Here is a 25,590-nt window from a genome sequence, read left to right on the forward strand (position 1 = left end):
AATTTCTCGCATGGAATAGCCTTCCTCTCTCAGAACAAGAATAGACTGATGAGTTTCAGAAGAAATTGTTGTTGTTTCAGGCATTTTTTATTGTTTCTGGCATTTTGAGCCTGTAATCGAACTCATCAGTACTGATGCCCCTGATACTGAACTAGTCTACCATGACCGTTTTATTGCTTCTTTAAATCAGGACAACAGTTTGCAGCTGTGCTAACATAATTGCAAAAGGGTTTTATAATGATGAATTAGCATTTTAAAATGATAAACTTGGTTCCAAGATGGCGTAGCAGTCGGACGTGTGTTTTGCCTTGTCCCGTCCCGTAAATGTTTTGCTTACCTCGCTTTTATTTCATATATATTTTTATCTCACTTTCCATCTACGGACTGAATATACTCTCCTACAACCCACCTCACCCAATGTGTGCTATTTTTAAACTTTAGAACCGGAACTCCCATCAGAAGCTAGCCAGCTAACTAGCATGTCACCGAAGGCCTATCTGCAAGCCCCGGTCCGCTAGCAGTCTGAATCGCTGTGTCTCCAGCTCCTTGCGTAGTAGAGATTACTGAATCGGCTCCCTGACTCACCTATATTGCTACTCATTGGACCCTATGATCACTCGGCTACACATGCCTCTCCCTAATGTCAATATGCCTTGTCTATTGCTGTTATGGTTCGTGATTGTTGTCTTATCTCACTGTAGAGCCCCCCAGCCCTGCCCAATATGCCTTAGATAGCCTTTTTGTCCCACCCCACACACATGCGGTGACCTCACCTGGCTTAACTGGTTCCTCTAGAGACAAAACCTCTCATCATCACTCAATGCCTAGGTTTACCTCCACTGTACTCACATCCTACCATACTCTTGTCTGTACATTATGCCTCGAATCTATTCTTCCTCGCCCAGAATTCTGCTCCTTTTACTCTCTGTTCCGAACGCACTAGATGACCAGTTCTTATAGCCTTCTGTCGTACCCTTATCCTACTCCTCCTCTGTTCGTCTGGTGATGTAGAGGTTAACCCAGGCCCTGCAGCCCCCAGCACCACTCCCATTCCCCAGGCTCTCTCATTTGTTGACTTCCGTAACCGTAAAAGCCTTAGTTTCATGCATGTTAACATCAGAAGCCTCCTCCCTAAGTTTGTTATATTCATTGCTTCACCATACTCCGCCAACCCTGATGTCCTGGCTTAGGAAGGCCACCAAAAATCCTGAAATGTCCATCCCAAACTACAACATTTTCCGACAAGATAGAACTGCCATAGGGGGCGGAGTTGCAATCTACTGCAGAGTTCTGTCATGCTATCCAGGTCTGTGCCCAAACAATTCAGCTTCTACTTTTAACAATCCAACTTTCCAGAAACAAGTCTCTCACCATTGCCGCTTGTTATAGACCCACCTCAGCCCCCGCTGTGCCCTGGACACCATATGTGTTTTAATTGCCCCCCGTCTATCTTCAGAGTTCATACTGTTAGGTGACTAAACTGGGATATGATTAACATCCCGGCCGTCCTACAATCTAAGCTAGATGCCCTCAATCTCACACAAATGATCAAGGAACCTACCAGGTACAAACCTAAATCCGTAACAACGGGTACTCTCAAACGGGTACCCTCCTGACTAACTTGCCCTCTAAATACACCTCTGCTGTCTTCAACCAGGATCTCAGTGATCACTGCCTCATTGCTTGCACCCGTAAAGGGTCCGCGGTCAAAGACCACCCCTCATGACTGTCAAACACTCTCTAAAACACTTCAGCGAGCAGGCCTTTCTAATCGTCCTGGCCCAGGTGTCCTGGAAGGATATTTACCACATCCCGTTAGTAGAGGATGCCTGGTTGCTCTTTAAAAGTGCTTTCTTCAACATCTTAAATAAGCATGCCCCATTCAAAAAATGTAGAACTAAGAACAGATATAGCCCTTGGTTCACCCCAGACTTGACCAGCACAAAAACATCCTGTGGTGATGTGCATTAGCATCGAATAGCCCGCACAATGTGAACATTTCAAGGGAGGTAGGAACCAATACACACAGTCACTTAAGAAAGCTATGGCTAGCTTTTTCAAACAGAAATTTGCATAATGTAGCACTAATTCCAAAGATTTCTGGGACACTGTAAAGTCCATGGAGAATAAGAGCACCTCCTCCCACCTGGCCACTGCACTGAGGCTAGGAAACACTGTCACCACCGATAAATCTACGATAATCGTTCATTTCAAGAAGCACTTTTCTACGGCTGGCCATGCTTTCCACCTGGCTACCCCTAGCCCGGCCAACAGCTCTGCACCCCCTAAAGAAACCTGCCCCCCCCCGGCTTGTCCTTCACCCAAATCCAGACAGCTGATGTTCTGAAAGAGCTGCAGAATCTGGAACCTTACAAATCAGCTGGGCTAGACAATCTGGAGCCGCTCTTTCTAAAATTATCCGCCAAAATTGATGCAACCCCTATTACTAGCCTGATCAACTTCTATTTCTTATCGTCTGAGATACCCAAAGATTGGAAAGCTGCAACGGTCATCCCCCTCTTCAAATGGGGATACACTCGAGACACAAACTGGTATAGACCTACAGTTGAAGTCAGAAGTCTACATACACTTAGGTTGGAGTCATTTAAACTCGTTTTCATTTCTTGTTAACAAACTAGAGTTGTGGCAAGTGGGTAAGGACAACTACTTTGTGCAAATCCCATAAAATGATGTCATGGCTTTAGAAGCTTCTGATAGGCTAATTGACATCATTTCAGTCAATTGGAGGTGTACCTGTGGATGTATTTCAAAGCCTACCTTCAAATGCAGTGCGTCTGCTTGACATCATGGGAAAATCAAAAGAAATCAGCCAAGACCTCAGAAAAAAAATTGTAGACCTCCACAAGTCTGGTTCATCCTTGGGAGCAATTTCCCGAACGCCTGAAGGTACCACGTTCATCTATACAAACGATAGTACGCAAGTACTAAGTACTGCGATAGTACGCACCCCATGAGACCACGATCCCAGAAATTGTCCATACACAAAAAGCTTATTTCTCTCAAATGTTGTGCACAAAATTGTTTACATTCCTGTTAGTGAGCATTTCGCCATTGCCAAAATAATCCATCCACATGACAGGTGTGCATATCAAGAAGCTGATTAAACAGCATGACCATTACACAGGTGCACATTGGGCTGGGGACAATAAAAGGCCACTCTAAAATGTGCAGTTTTGTCACACAACACAAAGCCACATATGTCTGTTTTGAGGGAGCGTGCAATCGGCATGCTGACGGCAGGAATGTCCACCACAGCTGTTGCCAGAGAATTTAATGTTCATTTTTCTATCCTAAGGCGCCTCCAATGTCATTTTTGAGAATTTGGCTATACGTCCAACCGGTGTCAGAACTGCAGACCACGTGTAAACACGCCAGCGCAGGACTTCCACATCTGGCTTCTTCACCTGCAGGATCATCTGAGACCAGCTACCCAGACAGCTGATTAAACTGAGGAGTATTTATGTCTGTAATAAAGCCCTTTTGTGGAAAAAAAAACAACAAATTCTGATTGGCTGGGCCTGGCTCAATCCCTGCCCAGTCAAGTGAAATCCATAGATTAGGGTGCTGGGTACCAGGGATTAGCACATTTGGGAGGCCACTCATGACCAACAGCAGCATCAGAGTTTGGAGAAGCCTAGTTACCACAACTAAACGGCCACGTGGAATTTGACTGTGGTCACCGTAACAGCCGTAAGTGGGACTCACAGGAGTTATAGTGGAGTAGGTGCTGGTCGTGGCTGAGCTTGGCCATGTCTCGATGGGACATTGGGTAGGGGGACATGATGGGCCGGCCCAGGGTAGTGGCCCTCAGGTCCTCTGGCCCCACCGGCTGCTTCTTAGGGTCACCATGAGGAGAGAAGGACCGGGACTTATCTGCAAGACGGGACAAACACACACACAAACGGTAAGGGATGGGGGGTAATTGCTATCTTTCTGGAAGCTGAGAACCATCCCTTGGTCAGCGCTAGCTTTTTTTGCTCCTTCTCCTCATCATCATCATTACTATCATCATCATCATAGCAAGGAGTGCAGCCAGGCAGCGTCTGCGCAGTTAGCCACACAGCAACGCTGCTCCACACAGCCACAGCACACACACTGCCAAACCTTCTAATAGTGTTACACACACAATCCCACTGAGGAAGTGAATTTAGCTAGGTGTGTGTTGGGCAAAGGGGTATGAGTTAGGGATAGATTGGGGTGGGGCGGGGTGTGAACCTACGTAATCCGTGAAGTAGAGTCTGCAGCCACCTCTCGTTGCCTTCCAGCTCTGCAGGGACACAGACATACTGCAGCTGATCACATACATCACACTCGCACACACAGTCACGCATACATATGTCCATGTAGGGCTGGGCGATAATATGACCAAATATTATATCGCTGATTTTTTTATTTTTATTGACGGTATTTGACGGTATTTGATGTTTTTTAATAATAAAAGTTCTAAATTTGCTTCATGAGTAGTGCGTGACCCTAGGATTGCAACACATACAGTTGAAGTTGGAAGTTTACATACACTTAGGTTGTTTTTCAACCACTCCACAAATTTGTTGTTAACAAACTTTAGTTCTGGCAAGTCGGTTAGGGCATCAACTTAGTGCATTACACAAGTACTTTTTCCAACAATTTACACACAGAATATTTCACTTATAATTCCCTGTATCACTGTGCCTTTAAACAGCATGAAAAATTCCAGAAAATGATGTCATGGCTTTAGACGCTTCTGATAGGTTAATTGACATAATTTTAGTCAATTGGGGGTGTACCTGTGGATGTATTTCAAGGCCTACCTTCAAACTCATGGGAAAATCAAAATAAATCAGCCAAGAACTCAGAAAAAAATTATAGACCTCCATAAGTCTGGGTCATCCTTGGGAGCAATTTCCAAACGCCTGAAAGTACCACGTTCATCTGTACAAACAATAGTATGTAAGTATAAACACCATGGGACCACGCAGCCGTCATACCGCTCAGGAAGGAGATGCGTTCTGTCTCCTAGAGATGAACGTACTTTGATGCGAAAAGTGCAAATCAATCCCAGAACGACACCAAAAGACCTTGTGAAGATGCTGGAGGAAATACGTACGAAAGTATCTATATCCACAGTAAAACGAGTCCTATATTCACATAACCTGAAAGACCACTCAGCAAGGAAGAAGCCACTGCTTCAAAACCGCCATAAAAAAGCCAGACGACGGTTTGCAACTGCACATGAGGACAAAGATCGTACTTTTTGGATAAATGTCCTCTGGACTGATGAAACAAAAATAGAACTGTTTGGCCATCGTTATGTTTGGAGGAAAAGGGGGGGGGGCTTGCAAGCCGAACACCACCATCTCAACCGTGAAGCACGGGGGTGGCAGCATCATGTTGTGTGGGTGCTTTGCTGCAGGAGGGACTGGTGCACTTCACAAAATGTAAGGAATCATGAGGATGGAAAATTATGTGGATATATTGAAGTAACATCTCAAGACATCAGTCACAAAGTTAAAGCTTGGTCAAAAATGGGTCTTCCAAATGGACAATGACCCCAAGCATACTTCCAAAGTTGTGGCAAAATGGCTTAAGGACAACAATGTCAAGGTATTGGAGTGGCCATCACAAAGCCCTGACCTCAATCCCGTAGCAAATTTGTGGGCATAACTGAGCGTGTGTGAGCAAGGAGGCCTACAAAGCTGACTCAGTTACACCAGCTCTGTCAGGAGGAATGGGCCAAAATCCACCCAACATATTGTGGGAAGCTTGTGGAAGGCTACCCAAAATATTTGACTCAAGTTAAACAATTTAAAGGCAACACTACCAAATACTGATTGAGTGTATGTAAACTTCTGACCCACTGGGAATGTGATGAAAGAAATAAAAGCTGAAATAAATCATTCTCTCTACTATTCTACTGACATTTCACATTCTTAAAATAAAGTAGTGATCCTAACTGACCTAAGACAGGGAATTTTTACTAAGACAGGAAATTGTGAAAAACTCAGTTTAAATGTTACTGGCTAAGGTGTATGTATTCTGATTGTTTTATACTGTTCAATTCAACTTAAACACAATTTCTAAAATAATTTCCATCAATTTCTGCATTTGACATAATTTCCACGTAGGGCTGCACGATATGAGCAAGCAATCTGGGCCTTATTTTTCACCAAATGTTGCAATTTGACTCGCGATTTAGAGCAAAACACTTGGGTTAACTGTTGGAATCATGGAAATAATATGTCCATTCTAGTTATATAGTTAGAATATTGCACACTTTTAATACAGTGTTGTTTGACATGACAACTAATGAAAATGCCAGGGAGGAGTTATTATGACAGGGTAGGAACTAAAGTGTTGATAGGTGTTTCCTAGGGGACCCTATAATCTTTGGCAACATTGAATGTTCTCTCTTAGCTACTTCATGTAGCTAACATATTCTTGTTTGCGTATTCCTCTTTAATCTAGAAGATACTGTTGCACAAATAAGATGCTGATTTAGGTCTACACCATCACTATTATTATCAGGCTGTATTAGCTAGCTCCGTTTGCCTTTACTCAGTACATTTATTGGCTAGCTAGCAATTAGCTTTAGCGGCTAACAATCAGCGGCTCACAAGATTTAGGAATAACTTGCTAAACTAGCTGTTTGCAGATGTAAGAAACACAAGCTAAGAGTGTAATTATAGAATGCTGGTAGATTTATATTAAGAAGCAAAGTGACAACTGCATCATTGTCATCAACATTGTTCAATATACTGCATTGACCATGCAGACTGAACGCAAGTGTCTCGTGGTAGAGGAAAATCAAATGTTCTCCTTGAGTGACAGGAGCCATGGCTAGGTCTGTGTGGAAAGTGGCATAGAGAGAGAGAGAGTGGAGAGAGATGACTCAAGTAGCTAAGTAAACTATAAAAATGGACGTCACACACTACGTATCACATTTAACACACCAAAAATTCTAATACCGTTATAGAAGGTAAAGTAAAAACCCACACCGGTCCGTGCATCAATAGCGGTATATCTCATAAAACGGTATACCGCCCAGCCCTATGTCCATGCAGCTCGAATCCCCAGATGGAAACTCTTCAGTCCTCTATGTCTGTCTGACTATTTATAACTCCAGCTCAACAGTGGAGAATTTTGTGTAAACATCTGCTAATTAACTTCTAAATAAGACTAGGTCTGGATAGGTCTAGTAACTCACATGGAGCACTACTCCACAATGATATCCAAGACTGAACTTAACACAGATCCCGCTGCATGGTTATACCTGACTGTGAGCCCAACAATCAATATCAGCACTTTAGACAACACACTGTGGAACTGACAAGAGTCCTCAAGTAAGCATGGAATCATCCAGAGCTACCAGGAGCTTCTAAACAATAGCACCAACGTAGAATCAAAGTAACAGTTTAGCTGAAGGAGGGAGTTGTGTTTAGACTGAGCAGGAGGGTGAGAGGAGCTAGGGAGAGAGAGGGCTGATGTTCGTACCGTCCTTGTCGCTGGCGGAAGGGCTGTGTGGGTGGACGCGGGGGCTGCTGATGTTATGGGGGTCCCCCTGCGCTGGGTAGGGGTGCTGTTTGCTGGGCTGACCTGCATGCTGCTTGGCCTCCTGGGAGGACTCTCCATGAGCCATGGTGATCTGCTGCTGGTAGAGAGCCAGGGCATGGGGGGGCAGCTCAGCCTTACTACACCCACCCCGAGGTCCACCATCCGGCATCTGGGGCATCTGCACACACAGGAGAGAGAAGCCTGGTGAGCAACAGATACACATACAAACAATATACACCCGGGAGATCCCACACCTAATGACCCGGTTCCTCTTATTTTCCCTAATGCCTGGCACCTCGTTTCTCCTCTGGGTCAATGTATCCCCTCTCCTCCAGCTGGCCTGCTTATCTAATACAAATATGATAGGGCTTCATCATTTTACTCGCCATGCTGTTATCTGTGTAAGAAGCAGTATTGTCATTACAGGAGGGCTGGCCTTAATACCACTAGGGGGTAGAATGACCAGGCTGGACTAATCCAAGGACTTATCTGTTACTGATTCTACCTGGCTGGCTTCCATATGCTTTCCAAGGATGGAGGAGACAAAGATACAGGCTGTGGCCCTGGCGTGTAACGAGAGGAGGGGGATGCACTGACTCACACAGAAAGTGGTAAGACTCACAATAGGGGGGATGGCAGCAGCCCTCTGTTTGAGCTGCTTCAGGTCCATGGGCTTTTGCAGGGGGGAGGAGATGACCCCATCATGAGCATAGTTCAGCAGGCTCGGACGGCTGGGAGATGTCATCCTGGACAGGGAGAGAAGGAGACAGAGAGAGAAGTAGAGGAGAGAGCAAGAGAGAGAAGTAACTAGAACACAGAGTTCCCCATTCAGTAGCATGCCAATGGATGTCCCACGCATTCCTTAATATGGCCACAACCCAGATTCTCTTATTTGCTTTCCCAATAAACACAGATTGACCCGGAGCAGAATCTCGCACTATGAAAACACAAAGAGAGCAGAGGTTCTGATTGTGTTTCCATCCCACATGCCTAACCACCCATCCCCCACTCACAGATACACTCATACAAACCCACAAAGATACTCTGCCACACACACACACACACACACACACACACACACACACACACACACACACACACACACACACACACACACACACACACACAGACACAGACAAGAGACTGGGGAGCACACACACTCCCTCCCATTGTTTGCTTTGGCACAGAGGGCAACGTTTCCCTAGGCTCTGCCAATACTTGCAGTCTGCTGTCATGGAAAAAACAGAACAAATACCATGCAAACACTGCAGGACGAATCCCCACTCCCCCAAGCCATCAGCCCACATCTTTGACACACACATTTGCGCTTGCAGGCAAACACACTCAGACAGAAGCACGCAGGTACATACAAAATGAGGACATTTTACTGATATCGATAATGACAAGTTGCCTATACCAGAACAATATTGTTTGATGATGAAGAGAAAGGTGAAGTCTGTCACTATAGGCGACAGCTAACAGGACAACTGATCTTCAGAATTTAAAGTTGTAGTAGTGGTGGTTTTAAGGGTAATATGAAAAAGTAACTGTGTGCACATTAATGTTAAAAACATATCTTTAGAGTTATCGTTAAAAGGGTTTTGTACATATCACCCAGCTCTAGTACATATGCACACACTCACAAAGGCAGATAGAGTTTATGTTGATGATTGTTGTAGAGTATTGGCCACAAATTGCTTGACATCTTAGGGCTATACAGAAGAACACTAGTGACACTCTTCCCTTCCCCAGTCCAGATGTAGGTCTCGCTGCAGTGGGGAAACCAGAATTACCCCCCCCCCACCTTAGTCAATGCCACTCCGACATTGTTTATCCTAATATCCATTATTTTATTGTAGATTTGTGTGTATTGTTGTAAATTGTTAGATACTACTGCACTGTTGAAGCTAGGAACACAAGCATTTCACTACACATGTAACAACATCTGCTAAAAATGTGTGTGTGACAAATAAAATTTGAACAGCCCCCCAGCCCTGAGCCCACACCTATAACCCCCCCAACCAGCCCTGAGCCCCCACATGTAACCCCCACCCACCCAAGCCTCGAGTCCCCACATGCAACCCCCCCTACCCCACCCAGCCTTGAGCCCTCACATGAAACCCCACCCTACCCTGCCCTGAGCCCTCACATGCAACCCCCCCCCAGCCCTGAGCCCTCACATGCAATCCCCCTACCTCACCTAGCCCTGAGCCCCCACCTGTTCTTCTCTGTACTATCCAACTCCTCCAACTCGTCCGCGCTGCAGGTGGCACTAGAGTCACTGTCTGCGTGGGAGCCCGTCTTGGGCCCATGGTCCCTCTTGGAGCTCTTGGATGAGCTCTTGCTCTCCTCTGCATCTGCAGTGGGGGGCTTCATGTCTCGGTCTGTGGATTCGCTTGGCTGCTCCTTGTTGCCCTCCTCTGCCTCGGTCTTCACCTCCTGCTTGATGGCCTTCCCCACTTCTCCTGGGGGTTTCTCATCTCCTCGCTGGCCCATGTGGGAACCTGAGGCCTCCTTGTCCCCAGAGTTTGAGCCAGCTTTGGCCCCACCACTACCCTCCTCTTTAGGCTTGCTGTCCTCAGAGGAACGCGGAGAGGGCAGGCTCTCTGTGTCAGAGCTGTTGTTAGCACCACCTGGTAAAGGAGAGCGAGAAGGACAGATAAAGAATGAAAGACCGCAGATATTACATTGGCTGCCTAGCTGAGTAGTAATCTAGTAAATCAAAATCAAATCAAATGTTATTGATCGCATACAGATATTTAGCAGATGTTACTGCGAGTGTAGCAAAATCCAACAGTGCAGTAATAAAACAAAATACAGCAAAGTTGCTTAGGAGCCATGAACAGGGCAACCATGTCTATCGGTGCCATCTTGCTATCATGTAAAATCCTCGTCCTCTTTCACTTCCCTCTCTCTTGTGCCCCATCTTTCTCTAAAACCAGATTTCTCAAAATGCCACTTTCCACCTAATTGGCTTTCACTGTACAATGAGGGAGAACACAAAACCAATTTTGAACGTGGTCGGCAATATGTAGCATTCGGAAAGTATTCAGACCCCTTGACTTTTTCCACATTTTGTTAGGTTACAGCCTTATTCTAAAATAAAATAGTTTTTTCCCCCTCATCAATCTACACACAATACCCCATAATGACAAAGTGAAAACATAAAAATAAAAACATTTGACCCCCCTTTTCTCCCCAATTTCATGGTATCAAATTGTTAGTAATTACTATCTTGTCTCATCGCTACAACTCCCGTACGGGCTCGGGAGAGACGAAGGTCGAAAGCCATGCGTCCTCGGAAACACAACCCAACCAAGCCACACTGCTTCTTAACACAGCGCGCATCCAACCCGGAAGCTAGCCGCACCAATGTGTCGGAGGAAACACCGTGCACTGCACCCGGCCCGCCACAGGAGTCGCTGGTGCGCGATGATACAAGGATATCCCTACCGGCCAAACCTTCCCTAACCCGGACGATGCTAGGCCAATTGTGTGTCGCCCCACGGACCTCCCAGTCAAGGCCGGCTGCGACAGAGCCTGGGCGCGAACCCAGAGTCTCTGGTGGCATAGCTAGCGCTGCAGTGCAGTGCCCTAGACCACTGCGCCACCCGGGAGGCCCGAAAACAGGCCTTTTGAAAATAAAAAACAGAAATATGTTATTTACATAAGTATTCCGACCCTTTGCTATGAGAGGCCAAATTGAGCTCTGGTGCATCCTGTTTCCATTGACCATCCTTGAAATGTTTCTACAACTTGATTGGAGCATCTGTGGTAAATTAAACAGATCGGACATGATTTGGAAAGGCACACACCTGTCTATATAAGGTCCCACAGTTGACAGTGCATGTCAGCGCAAAAACTAAGCCATGAGGTTGAAGGAATTGTCTGTAAAACTCAAAGACAGGATTGTGTCGAGACACATTTCTGCAGAATTGAAGGTCCCCAAGAATACAGTGGCCTCCATCATTCATAATTGGAAGAAGTTTGGAACCTGTAAGACTCTTCCTAGAGCTGGCTGCCCGGCCAAACTGAGCAATAGGGGGAGAAGGGCTTTGGTCAGGGAGGTGACCAAGAACCCAGTGGTCACTCTGACAGAGCTCTTCTGTAGAGGTGAGAGAACCTTCCAGAAGGACAGCCATCTCTTCACCAATTAGGCCTTTATGGTAGAGTGGCCAGACGGAAGCCACTCCTCAGTACAAGGTACATGACAGCCTACTCAGAGTTTGCCAAAAGGCACCTAAAGGACTCTCAGACCATGAGAAACAAGATTCTCTGTTCTGATTAAACTAAGATTGAACTGTTTGGCCTGAATGCCACCGTCATTTCTGGAGGAAACCTGGCACTGCTCATCACCTTCCTTACAGTGAAGCATGGTGGTAGCAGCAACATTCTGTGGGAGTTTTTCAGTGGCAGGGACTGGGGGGGGGGGGAAATCATGTTTTTGCTTTGTCATTATGGGGTATTGTGTGTAGATTTATTCAGGGGAAAAAACAATTTAATAAATGTTCAACATAACAAAATGTTGAAAAAGTAAATGGGTCTGAATTACTTTCCAAATGCACTTTATGTCATTTTAATTTTGGGTCAAAAATACTCAAATCACCAGGAATTTAACCAAAATCTGTTGAAGTATTCCCACAAATATTGATTCTAGATGCAAAGACTGAGCTATTGAGATGCCAAGGTTACTAATATACTATAAACGACGAGCAATAACAGTTAACAGTATTGCGAATTTGGCCTGAAGTGAGTTGAGGGGCCGTTATCAACCCAGGGTATTTAAATGAGTCTACCAGTAATATGAGCAATCAGCCAGGATCCAAAAGAAGATTCTAGAATTAAAAACGCAGATGTTGGTATGTAGACCACATGTGTGGAAATATTTGATAGAGCAAAAAAGTATTTTTCTAAATAATGAATGTCTTAGCCAAGTGCTTTGAATTCCCATGCACCCATGGTCAGAATCTCATTTTGATGATTGCAGTCTTTGTATTCTCGGAATCGCATTCAACTCCATGTTCTACACAGACATTATTGTGATGCTGTTAAAAGTCCATATTGCACTTAATTCTTCCTTCAGCACTCAAGGCACTCCAGATATTTCTAATCAAGAAATACTGTCATCACATAACGTAATCATAAAAACATAACCTTCAAATTGATTGAAAACGGTTTCATAAACTAGTTTCAACATAAAGTGTACATGGCTGGTTTCTAATCAGTCCATGTGAATGAGTGATTGCAAGTCCATGGAAGTATTCTGAAAGTGCTTATGGACGGTATACTGACAATGGCTCCCTGTCCTCTATGACGTTGATTATTGTAAGTGTGTGTGTTGTTCCTACCTTCTCCATCCTCGGGGGCCTCCTCCTCGTTGCCGCTGGCCCCGGAGCCCTCCATCTCCTCCTCCTCGGCAGCAGACGGGGCACTGGCCTCTTCACTTTGTAGAGCTTTGCCTTTACGCCGCGCCTTACGCTCTCTCTCCTGGGTGAAACCCAACACACACTAAATACCGCAGCTTGGGAACAACACGCTACGAGAACCACAAGGTAAATGTGCCTACTGCTGTCTGTAACTAGGAGGAATGGCTTGCATTACTAGGTCAGACTATAGGTTTCCTTTGAAAGAGTTGATCATTTAACTGTTCTAGAAAGGAAGATGAGACATTACCGATTTCATTTTATGCTGCTGCAGAATCTCATCAAGTTTCTGCCTCTTCTTATAGTTGAAGTAGAAATTCTTGCACTGGGACACAGTTTTGGAGCCCACCATCTTGGCGATGGCTGACCAATTCCTACCATACTGGAGAAGACCTGGAAGAAACATGGACAAGGATTAGACTACAGCACATGCAGACAGGCCAGGACTTTATTACATAGAATAATCATTTAAATCTAATTTACTACATGAAGAACGACGGTCTGTCAATAAACATCTGTCAGTTGAGTCCAAGATATTTTCCTCCCTCCCCTCCAGCTCAACAGTTTTGTCAAATTGCATAATCACACCATGTGTTGTTCTCAGCTGAACCTGTCATATCAATCTAACTAATGACATCCCTAATTCTCATCGCTGGGCTGGGGTCATTCTGATAAGGACTGGTGCTTTTCCCGGTCAACCACATGACAGTGCCTTACACAAAAGGCTAGAAGCCCTGCTGTACCCAAAGTTGAGACAGATCAACCTGTCTTGGGACCACACTGCTACTGTGTGAGTGAGTGAGCACGTTCGAGTTGACTGCATCCGTGATGCATTGTGGGTAAATTGTGACTGATTGATCTACAAATAATAATGAGTAGCTACTTATGATACAAGGTGATTTGTAGAGTAGTCAGTCGCCTGCAATGGTGGTTGCAATGTGGAACGAGCCCAGAGTGTCCAGTCAGCTAAGGGCAGCTCATTAACAGTAGCCACTGTAAGGAGCTTACAACGCCCAATTGTTTCCTGTGCCAGCCTGACAGCTTCTGGCATGAGGAAAGACTCTCGTGGGCCAGGCCACGCTCCGTTATCAGTGGGCATGGACCCACTGAACAACTTCCTAGGACAAAAAACTTTAGACATGTGTTCCCAAGATAATATCTCCAAACGGAGGCAGTAGAACAACAATCTAACAGCCACACGATAAGACAACACTTTACAAAGCACCAGGCCTGCACCATCTCCTATCCATCTTGTATTTATTTACCCAACAAAAGTTCACTACAGGTTAAAAGTACCACCTCAACAGCAGGTGAATGTAGGCCATGTTTGTGTAGTCTCTCTGACAGTTGACTCATGCACTTCGATATTGATTGTGGCAAGAGAGGCCTGTAGATCCCTTAATGTTACCCTGGGGTTCTTACAGACTTCTATGAGCACCTTTCAGGCATCTCTTGGGCTGAATTTGGTGGGACGACCTGTCCTAGCTAGACTGTCAGTGGTCTGGAATTTTCTCCATTTGTAGATGATCTGTTGGACAGTGGAATGATGTACTTCGAATGGCTTGGAAATGGATTTGTAACCCACTCCCAGACTCATGGTCATCAATTATGTGTCTTTTGAGGGCCTCGGATAGGTCTTCTGATATTTGCATGGTGTTTTACCACATCCTCTTATGGTTAAAACCAGACCAAGTTTCTACTCTTTATGGAAGGATGGACCCTCCCAAGGTACTCTAATTATTTCCTAATCATTTGCACCTGTTTTGGTGCACCTGATCCTAATTTTTCCTGCCTGAGGAAATTACATTTTTGTTTATTTTAATTGCATAAATTTAGCTCAAATATACATGTGTCCAAATATAATAAATATATTTCAAAAAGACGACTTTCCAAAGGGTGTACTTAAGTTTTCACATGACTGTATACACACAAACACTGTCATATTCCCTCTCAGGGCCTGTGTAAATGTACAACCCATCAAGTGTTAAAACTAGACTGGGTATTTCATTTTAAATATTAATTACAGGTGTGGAAGGCAAAGCAGGAGAGATGTGAGAGACAGAAAGAGAGAGCGGGCCGGACGACCAGGTTCGTTCCAAGAGAGAAGAACACGTGATCAACACCTATTAACCTTTTACAGCCTTGTCCCGGGGTGCAGGGAGACAGCCCACTGAGCCCAGAGCACACAAGTCCAGCCAGACACCCTGCTACGTGCCACACCAAGAACACACACACAAGAACGCATATACACACACGCACACTTTGCTCTACCCAGTGAACCTGAAGCAATCACACTGCAATTAATTCACTGGAAGTCAAGGGTCACTTTCTTACGACTCACTTTCACAGATCCAGTCCATTCAGTTTAACCAGAGCACAGAAACCATCCCAAGCAGCTCCAGTTCCATTGGCCTCAGGTCCTGGCCAGTGGAGCAACACACAAGAGGAAGCAGGCATCCAATCAGCTGCTGCTCAGCTAGAGCAGGTGGCAAACTCAATCAACCAATTACGGTCCTCCATTTCCATAAAAGCTCCTCCCATCAACGGCACAATCAACACCTAGTCAGGGCCGGGGGGTGAGTGTCCTCCTTCTCATGTGCTTGTCACTCCAGCTGTCCCTCGTGCCCCTGGTCTGTATCACGCTATCGGCAGTCTGATCTCTGTGGAGAAGGCAGGTAGTGATTCCACTCCAGAGGGGCAGAGAAAGAAAACAGCTAGGCTCCAGCTCAGCCTCCACACCCCTCCTGCTGGCCTGATATTAGAGCCAGTGTCAGGTTGACATGCTCAAAACAGCACATTCTCTGAGTCTTGCCTTTTCCTCGCCCTTTCACTTCCCCCACACTCTCGCTCGCTCTCCGTCAGGGCTAGTCCGTTGTTCTCCGCCGGGTCTTTCCCCAATGGCTGCTGTCTGGGAGGACTTTCACAGGAAAGTGGGACTGTGGGGCGGTGCTCTGTGCTCAGCCTCTCTCTCCCCTCATCTGATCTCTCCTCTATCTTTCCCTTTTTTCTCCCCTCTCTCACTCCCCCTCCCTCCCTCTTTCACTCTCACTGCCAGCAGGCAGAGCTGCACACGCACACACACACACAAACACCTACATAAACACACAAACACCTACATAAACACCTACACCTACACACACACCCTCCCTCTCCGTCTCTCTTTTTCGCTTGCTTTCTCTCTCTCTAACACATACACAGCTAGTCTGAGGGTAAACAGAGGAGAGAGAGTGAGAGCAGGGGAGTTGAGCTAGAGGGACAATGGAGGAAAGGAAGAGAAAGGGGGAGATGATGTTGATACCATGAGAAAGCATAAAGGGTTTCACATTTTTCCTGACTGACCTGCTTTTCATCCTGAATGTGACCCCTCTCCAGTCTACAACAACACCGAGAAACGGAGAGAGCGAAAATGAAAAAAAAAAATAATCTTCCACAGCTCCTGCCAATCTGGGCCTGTGCCATCTCAGGACACACTGACTGGGAGGCCAGAGGAGAGAGTTTGGAGCACGAGAGGAAAGGGGGGAGAATGCTCTGGCCTGATCCACTCCAACAGTCCAGAGCACAGCAGAACACAACAGAGAGAGCTCTACCTACTACTCCTTTAAAAGGACCTGTACAGTACTACCGCAGGCATGGAGGGAGCGACCTGATTATCCAGCTGCCTGGCTGCCCAAGTAAGCCTGCCAGATTAGAGAACTTGCATAATAACCACTAGCCAAGGAGCGAGTACACACACACACACACACACACACACACACACACACACACACACACACACACACACACACACACACACACACACACACACACACACACACACACACACACACACACACACACACACTTACCTGGCTCTACAGTGCGACCATTTTAATCGCATTTCCGCATTAAAAATAGATGTGTGTGAACTGAAAAAGTAACGTATGAGCATATGTGCGAGTTGTGATATACAGCAAAAAGGTATTTCTGCCGTTTTGTTTCATTGCTGGTAGCTAATCACACAAAGAACTAGAGTCCCATATATTTCACCTCGAGCAGCAACAGTGCCTTGGGCGCTCTGCGCACTGTGAGTGAAGTGCTGAAAGATTCATTTTAAAAAGTGCACAGGCATAGAAGTTGGTTGAATTTACCCGAAAGTCTACTAAACATGACTGACTCCTGTTTCTTGGTTATTTACATCGTTTTGTTTACAGGTCTCTCTTGGAAAAGAGATATTATCTCAATGAGAAAAAAAATGTATAAATAAAGGTAAAATAAAAAAACAAGTTTTTCAATGTTAGTTTGAGCTTGCTCAACTGCTAGGGATGAGACGTCAGAGAATCTTCTCTCACAGACAGACCTGGGCGTCCCACCCAATGATGTATATATACCCTGTATTTGTGATGTAACTTATTGGCTGATGAGAACCTTTGAAGCCACCAGTCGGCCATATTTGCACTCCCCAGTAGGAGCAGTCCTCCATAGTAATGAATGGAATTCTACAGTATTTACATTAAATGTTTCAGGTACAAAATTACATGTATTTAAGTATTTAGTTGTAGTGGGGACAGTAACATTAGTATGTTATATATTATTTTATTTTTTATGTTTAACTCAAATAACATAATTGAAAAGTATGCTTTTAGGTGTCTGTAATATAATAAATGTGTCAAAAATGAATCTAGACATTAATAAATTCATTTCTATTGCTTCCAAAATATATATATTTTTACAATGGAGGATGAGTGTCAAGACGGAGGTGTGGTGGCTTCAAAACATTGCCCTTGTCAGTCCTCTAGTGTATATATAAATGATTGGTCCCACCACATAACTGGCCCGCCCCTTAAAGGGGCAGCTGAACATTTTTCTTTCACCTAAGTGACTCAAATATTTAAGGGTACATTGTACTTAATTGAGCATGGCACACTCCAAAAAACTTTTATTCCTGCACTTTTAATAATTTCTTATAATAAAAACTCCCTCAAATACATTAATTGTGCTCCTAAATGTATTTGGGTGCTCCTAAATTGTTCAAGTAAGGCGCGCATAGAGCTCTACCTTAATTACACACACCACACACACACTAAAAGGGATAATATATAAGGACAAGGGAGGGAGACTTAACAAAGTTCTACAATCCCTTGTTAAAGATGCCAGGCTTTTTGTCCAGGAAAGACAAGGGCAATCTGTTGAAGTTTGTGGCCTTGCCATCCCATGGGGGATTCCTGGCACTGCCACGCTGAAATGCTGCCATGCTATGAATGTCATTATTGAGATCTTTTTAGCACAAGGGGAAAAACACATTAGCATCAGGAGATGCAAGCCTCTTAAAACATATACAGGTCAAGCGCCTGGAAGTGTAGTGTGCACCTTGACTGTCGGGCTGGCATTACATTCAGGCCAGTGTTAGGGGAGCGGGGCTGGGCTGGGACTGGTGGGCTACTCTCCATATGAGGAGCCGTGGAGGGGGAAGCCCTTTTGGCAGGCATGGTTACTGGCTGATGAGCAATGGTGGAGTGGGGTGGGGGTGGGGGGGGTTAAAGATCCCCTCCCCCCCAGACAGGGGCCCTGTGGTTGTGGTTACATAAGCCCTTCATAGAAGCCCAGCTCCCACTGGGCTGCAGGACTAATCCCCTGGGATGCAGCGGCCCACTAATCCCAGTGCGGGAGAATGGAGTTGAAGACATTAAGCAGGATTACTACTCAGGACCATGTTCAAGGGCCAGCGCCAGTCATTACAACAACCCCGAGACAGAGTCTGCAGACTGCCAGCAGCAGGAGAAACACCACACCACGAGACAGAATGACTGGGTGTCTGCTGCATAGGATTTCTCCCTTCACTAGCACATTCATGGTGATAAAGGACCTTCTTTAGAAAAAATATTATTACACAACAGATCGGCAAGTGCTCTGCTGAATCACAAGACAGGTAGTAGTCATACCCAGAACTGAAAATCATACAGAGAATCCATGACACGTCATCAAAACAGCCCAAACCGTCCCGCAAGGTATTTTTTTGGGGGGGCCCCCCAGAGTTTTTCAGTAAAGTTTTTGAGGAAATCTGTTCCCAAGTATTCCCATAAAAAAAGAGACGTATGTGATCTTGTCTCAAAGTAATCAAGTTAAGTTAACTTTTATTGGGCTTAGTTGTGGTCAATTTGCAGAGTACAAGTTATTATAATTACGTTGTGGCCCATCGACCATACACTCTGCAGGTGAATCTAGTTACCTACCACTGCTGTAGACTGAACTGTGTGCAGCACACGCAACACAAACACCACAGCAAAAAGACAGGCAAAATCACAGCCACCTTCTCTCTGCAGGACCCACAGGCCAGGCGGGGCCAGGGTAATCTTCAGTCAAAGACAATAAACAGGCCATGTAAAGAGTAAACAGACTTCTGCAGTTGGAGCTGTTCGAGCCAAAGATAAGAGGGTGGGACTTTTACAGTGGCTTCAGAAACAGCCATGGCAGGCGCGTAGGACACAGCCCTGGGTCAGGCAGCGGAGCAGCAGAGTGGAGCTCGACAGACAGACAGACAGACAGACAGACAGACAGAGACAGACAGACAGAGACAGACAGACAGAGACAGACAGACAGAGACAGACAGAGACAGAGAGAGACAGAGAGAGACAGAGAGAGACAGAGAGAGACAGAGAGAGACAGAGAGAGACAGACGGACAGAGACAGGCAGACAGACAGGCAGACAGACAGGCAGACAGACAGGCAGACAGACAGGCAGACAGACAGGCAGACAGACAGGCAGACAGACAGGCAGACAGACAGGCAGACAGACAGGCAGACAGACAGGCAGACAGACAGGCAGACAGGCAGACAGACAGGCAGCACGTGGCTGCAGCCTAGCCCGTCTGACAGGAAGTCACAGGCACATGCACTTGTCACCACTTTCGAGAAAACCTTGCCAAGCTAATTCTATGGGTGGTTTTCTCTTTGACAAGGAAAGTTTTCTTTTGAATGACAATGGCGCTGCTGGGTCGTATTTCAAACACAGAGGTAACTTGTTTTTTGTTCGATTTTTCTTTACCTTTTTTGGCGGTTTCCATCTCCTCCTCAGTCCAGCGAGAGCTCTCATTCATCTCCAGATTGGCTGAAAGGATAAAAGCAGAACCACCACGTTAGAAAGCGGGCAGGAGGGAGGGGGAGGGGAGTCTCAAGTAGACAGAGAGAGCGAGCGAGCGAGCGAGCGACTGACCGAGAGAGAGAGGGAGAGACAGAGAGAGAGAAAAGAGAAAAGCTAGGGGGCAGGGTTGTCTTTGCTGCCTGCTGGTGCAGCACAGTAGAGCCGGTCGACAGGGGCTGTTAGTTTAAGAGGAGAAAGTCAGTTAATGATTAGAGACATAATAAGTGGTTGTTCCAACTATCTACAGTAGGGACCAGCCTGACCCTGGCAGAAGAGAAGACAGGAAAGAAAACGAGAAGAGGAGAGGAGCTGTGGTTTCAGTGCTGTTGTGTCCTCTCTGTAGGGCTGTGACGGGCACAGTAACAGCAGGCGAGGACGGAGAAACAAGCCCAGTAACAGTGAGAGGAGACACTAGAGATACTGATCAGAACAGAGCCCCTCTGGCTGGATCAGGCCACCTGGGGATTCCCAGGGACAAACCCACAGCAGCAGGAGCAACCAACCACTCACTGAAGTGTTGAAACATGAAAACCCTAATCGCCTACAGCTACAGCGTGTGTGTGTGCATGCATATAAAGGCAGCCTTGCAAACTGCAGAGAGAATAAAAAGCTGAGACAGATGAGTATTGCTGCCTTAATGAGTACGTTCGGGATACTTTAAAGAAATTAGAAGGGGAAACTCGCATTAACGCCCATTGTGTACGTTGCCCTACATTGTCAATGAGCCATGTGGTGCATTCTGGGCAATTCTGGGAAGGGGAGTGCACTCCAAGGAGTGAATAGGAGTCAATTGGGTGTACATAGTCCATCTGTAAATAGCCCACTCAATATACCTACCTCATCCCCATACTGTTTTTATTGACTTTTCTGGTATTTTGCGCACTAGTATCTATACTTGTACATAAGTATCTGCTCATTTATCACTCCAGTGTTAATCTTCTAAATTGTCATTCTTCACTACTATGGCCTATTTATTGCCTACCTCCTCATGCCTTTTGCACACACTGTATATACAGTGGGGAGAACAAGTATTTGATACACTGCAGATTTTGCAGGTTTTCCCTACTTACAAAGCATGTAGAGGTCTGTAATTTTTATCATAGGTACACTTCAACTGTGAGAGACGGAATCTAAAACAAACATCCAGAAAAACACATTGTATGATTTTTATGTAATTAATTAGCATTTTATTGCTAAACAAAAAGCACAACATTAAAAAACTTTTCAGAGATGTGAGATAATTAACTTGTTCTCTGTAATATCGTATATAGCTTTGAAATCGTGACATTACACAGTTGAGGAAAATAAGCACACTGACTCATAATCTGACTTTTAGAAGGGATTGCGTGATGATTATTTTAGCAACTGCGTGACGCAGCATAACAATGTGTCACTCTGCTGGTATTTTGGTATTTTATTACGATCCTCATTACCAAAAGTAGCAGCTACTCTTCCTGCGGTCCACACAAAACATGACATAATACAGAACATCAATAGACAAGAACAGCTCAAGGACTGAACTACATACATTTATGTAGGTTCATTGTACGTTCCTCCATTCACTGGCCATTGAGATTCCCATCTCCTCATTTCTTAAAGCATCCCTGGTATTTTCTCATTAAGTATCAATTTATTGGCTCTCTCTTGTTTAGGCAAAAATTATCTTAAAGGCACCTTCCAGGCCAAGGTGTGTGTGTATTCGGTGCACATGTGTCAAATTGTTTTGAGACAGATCTACAGTGCACCCTTGTGGTGTGGGATATCAGAAGGGAAATAAACACAGCAATGACGAGAGTGTTCATGTGCTCAGTTCACATTCAATCAGGTGGACCTACTAAACAGACATGCTCCAGCAATATCATGGCCATATTTTTCCTTCAAATATACCGCCAATCAGCGACATTTCAGACCAAAATATAGACGTTAAATATTTCTGCTCAAAGAGACCCTGGCTCTTTCGGTTTATGAGTTGTGTGATGAAAATGTAGTCAGGTGAAAAGAGCAGTGGGTGAAGATGCAGTGAAAGACATGTGGCAGTGTAGACTATAGCAGTAGTGTGAGACGTACCGAGTTCACCGCTGAGCGGCGGAGTGGCGGTCTCCTCCACCTCGCTGGTCATGGAGCGGGTGATGCGGCCCTTGCGCCGGCCCTGGCTGTTAGCCGTGCGGCGACCCTTTAAGGCCACCGTGGGCTCTTTGTCTTCCCCGTCCTCACCAGAGGTATCGTCCCTGCAGGAAGAGTGTCAGTCACATCATCATGATTACCCTCTTCCTCACTGCCTGCACGTGTACGGTTTAGTTTGTTAACTTAAATCCTGACAAAGTGCAGAGGTCTGTCTGGGTTAAAAAACTGAAAATAACTACAGTATGTGCCAAAGCACACACAGACGTGCACAGGCACGCGTACACACAGGCCTCAAGGCTCAGGAGAGATTAGTTTGGAGTTTTGCAAGTAAGGCGATATATCCCGTCAGTGTCATGGCAGGCTAACAGATAAACAGTGATTTTGTAGCCGGTGTTCTTCCATTCATTTTCACCTGGTCCATTATTCTAAGGCGGCCCTGTCCTGCTACCTTGCACACCAGATATAGCAGTGCCAGTTGTGCCAGGGGTTACAGGCAGCCACCACAGGGGCAGTGGGAGTCAGGGACTCCTCTGCCTGCTCTCCTCAGCCCAAGTACTGGAAGCACTGAAGATGCTTCATCATGATCAACACCACTCATTCAGACAGGCAGGACAACTCCTGTTCACTGTTCTGTTTGTCAGCAGCACCAAACAACTCCAACTTGTCCAACCTCTATTCAGAGAGCTGGGAGCGTCACTAGAAGATTGGACATGATGATGATTGACTTCCATCCTTCACTGCTCTTCCCTGTGAAACATGTGACGCAAATTTTTTTTTGGTTCACCTTTATTTAACCAGGTAGGCTAGTTGAGAACAAGTTCTCATTTGCAACTGCGACCTGGCCAAGATAAAGCATAGCAGTGTGAACAGACAACACAGAGTTACACATGGAGTAAACAATTAACAAGTCAATAACACAATAGAAAAAAAGGGGAGTCTATATACAATGTGTGCAAAAGGCATGAGGAGGTCGGCGAATAATTACAATTTAGCAGATTAACACTGGAGTGATAAATGATCAGATGGTCATGTACAGGTAGAGATATTGGTGTGCAAAAGAGCAGAAAAGTAAATAAATAAAAACAGTATGGGGATGAGGTAGGTAAAAATGGGTGGGCTATTTACCGATAGACTATGTACAACTGCAGCGATCGGTTAGCTGCTCAGATAGCAGATGTTTGAAGTTGGTGAGGGAGATAAAAGTCCCCAACTTCAGCGATTTTTGCAATTCGTTCCAGTCACAGGCAGCAGAGAACTGGAACGAAAGGCGGCCAAATGAGGTGTTGGCTTTAGGGATGATCAGTGAGATACACCTGCTGGAGCGCGTGCTACGGATGGGTGTTGCCATCGTGACCAGTGAACTGAGATAAGGCGGAGCTTTACCTAGCATGGACTTGTAGATGACCTGGAGCCAGTGGGTCTGGCGACGAATATGTAGCGAGGGCCAGCCGACGAGAGCATACAGGTCGCAGTGGTGGGTGGTATAAGGTGCGTTAGTGACAAAACGGATGGCATTGTGATAAACTGCATCCAGTTTGCTGAGTAGAGTGTTGGAAGCAATTTTGTAGATGACATCACCGAAGTCGAGGATCGGTAGGATAGTCAGTTTTACTAGGGTAAGTTTGGCGGCGTGAGTGAAGACAACAACACTGCATTGAGTGAGTGCTGTTCCACTGCTCACATAGATTGCAGTGCTCAGCAGCACTGACATATTTCACCATCCTCCTCTCCATCACGCTGGAACTGTGCCTACAGAGATGCCAGGTCAAGGCAGCATCACACAGCAGATCACACACTCTGGAGCTCCAAGCTCTGGAGACGTGCTGGATTATTGTAGCAACCGACAGTACAGTAACGGTGTTGCTAGGCTGTCAATCATATCACTTTTCCTCCCATCGAAAAAGAAAATAAGTATGGAATCTTAAAAATGTGACTTTTGGTAGCCTATTGGGAGTGAGAGAAGAAAAACAGGAAAACAGCTGTTTATAAAAGTAGGAGGAGAAGGATTACTCGGCTAGAGTTCTGCTGAATTACAAGAAACGTATTAGTCACAGCAAGAACTGAAAATCATACAGAGAATCTATGACACGTTATCTAAACATGGCCACAACACAAGAACTAGGGCTCACAGTGAAACCGCATTTCGTCAGATATGCAAAGAGTATCTGAGGTTACAAACGATCATTTTCACACCCAAACATGAAATAGACAAGAGGAGTACCATTTATATCTCGTTAAACACATAGCATTGGCTGCATTCTTATCTCTCCAATATACAGTGCATTCAGAAAGTATTCAGACCACTTTTTCCAGATTTTGTTACGTTACAGCCTTATTCTATAATGGATTAAATCATTTTTCTCCCTCAATCTACACACAATACCCCATAATGACAAAGCAAAAACAGGTTTATTGAAATGTAAAATATAAAACAGAAATACCTTTCTAACATAAGTATGAGATTCAAAATTGAGCTCAGGTGCATCCTGTTTCCATTGATCATCCTTGAGATGTTTCTACAACTTGATTGGAGTCCACCTGTGGTAAATTCAATTGATTGGACATGATTTGGAAAGGCACATGCCTGTCTATATAAGGTTCCACAGTTGACAGTGCATGTCAGAGCAAAAACCAAGCCGTGAGGTCGAAGGAATTGTCCGTAGAGCTCCGAGACTGGATTGTGTTGAGGCATAGATCTGGGGAAGGGTACCAAAACATTTCTGCAGCATTGAAGGTCCCAAAGAACACAGTGGCCTCCATCATTCTTAAACAGAATAAGTTTTGAGCAACCAAGACTCTTCCTAGAGCTGTTCCCCCGGCCAAACTGAGCAATCTGGGGAGAAGGGCCTTGGTCAGGGAGGTGACCAAGAACCCGATGGTCAGTCTGACAGAGCTCTAGAGTTCCTCTGTGGAGTTGGGAGAACCTTCCAGAAGGACAACCATCTCTGCAGTACTCCACCAATCAGGCTTTATGGTAGATTGACCAGACGGAAGCCACTCCTCAGTAGAAGGCACATGACGGCCTGCTTGGAGATTTCCAAAAGGCACCTAAAGGACTCTCAGACCATGAGAAACAAGATTCTCTGGTCTGATGAAACCAAGATTGAACTCTTTGGCCTGAATGCCAAGCATCACATCTGAAAGAAACCTGGCACCATCCCTACGGTGAAGCACAGTGGTAGCAGCACCATGCTGTGGGGATGTTTTTCAGCAGCAGAGACTGGGAGACTAGTCAGGATTGAGGGAAAGATGAACAGAGCAAAGTACAGAGAGATCCTTGATGAAAACCTGTTCCACAGCGCTCAGGACCTCAGACTGGGGCGAAGGTTCACCTTCCAACAGGACAACGACCCTAAGCACACAGCCAAAATAACG

At 45.4% G+C, this 25,590-nt stretch overlaps 1 protein-coding gene across 11 annotated transcripts in view; it reads right to left on the minus strand.

Moving 5' to 3' along the window:
• The window catches only part of LOC118393084 (nuclear receptor corepressor 2-like), a 186,188-nt gene that overhangs the window by 29,122 nt on the left and 131,476 nt on the right, over positions 1-25,590 (minus strand). For 5 of the 11 annotated variants that reach the window (XM_035785364.2, XM_035785360.2, XM_035785362.2 and 2 more), the window contains exons 16-24: positions 22,159-22,319; positions 19,996-20,058; positions 13,225-13,367; positions 12,900-13,038; positions 9,770-10,184; positions 8,174-8,297; positions 7,492-7,729; positions 4,241-4,288; positions 3,727-3,894 (exon numbers count right to left, since the gene is read on the minus strand). In XM_035785364.2, the coding sequence (XP_035641257.2) occupies positions 3,727-3,894; positions 4,241-4,288; positions 7,492-7,729; positions 8,174-8,297; positions 9,770-10,184; positions 12,900-13,038; positions 13,225-13,367; positions 19,996-20,058; positions 22,159-22,319 (1,499 nt within the window). The remainder of the gene's footprint in view (positions 1-3,726; positions 3,895-4,240; positions 4,289-7,491; positions 7,730-8,173; positions 8,298-9,769; positions 10,185-12,899; positions 13,039-13,224; positions 13,368-19,995; positions 20,059-22,158; positions 22,320-25,590) is intronic. The other 6 variants (XM_035785361.2, XM_035785367.2, XM_035785369.2 and 3 more) reach the window with 6 other exon arrangements.

This window comes from Oncorhynchus keta, chromosome 14 (genome assembly GCF_023373465.1).
Source record: "Oncorhynchus keta strain PuntledgeMale-10-30-2019 chromosome 14, Oket_V2, whole genome shotgun sequence".
Classification (NCBI taxonomy): Eukaryota; Metazoa; Chordata; class Actinopteri; order Salmoniformes; family Salmonidae; genus Oncorhynchus; species Oncorhynchus keta.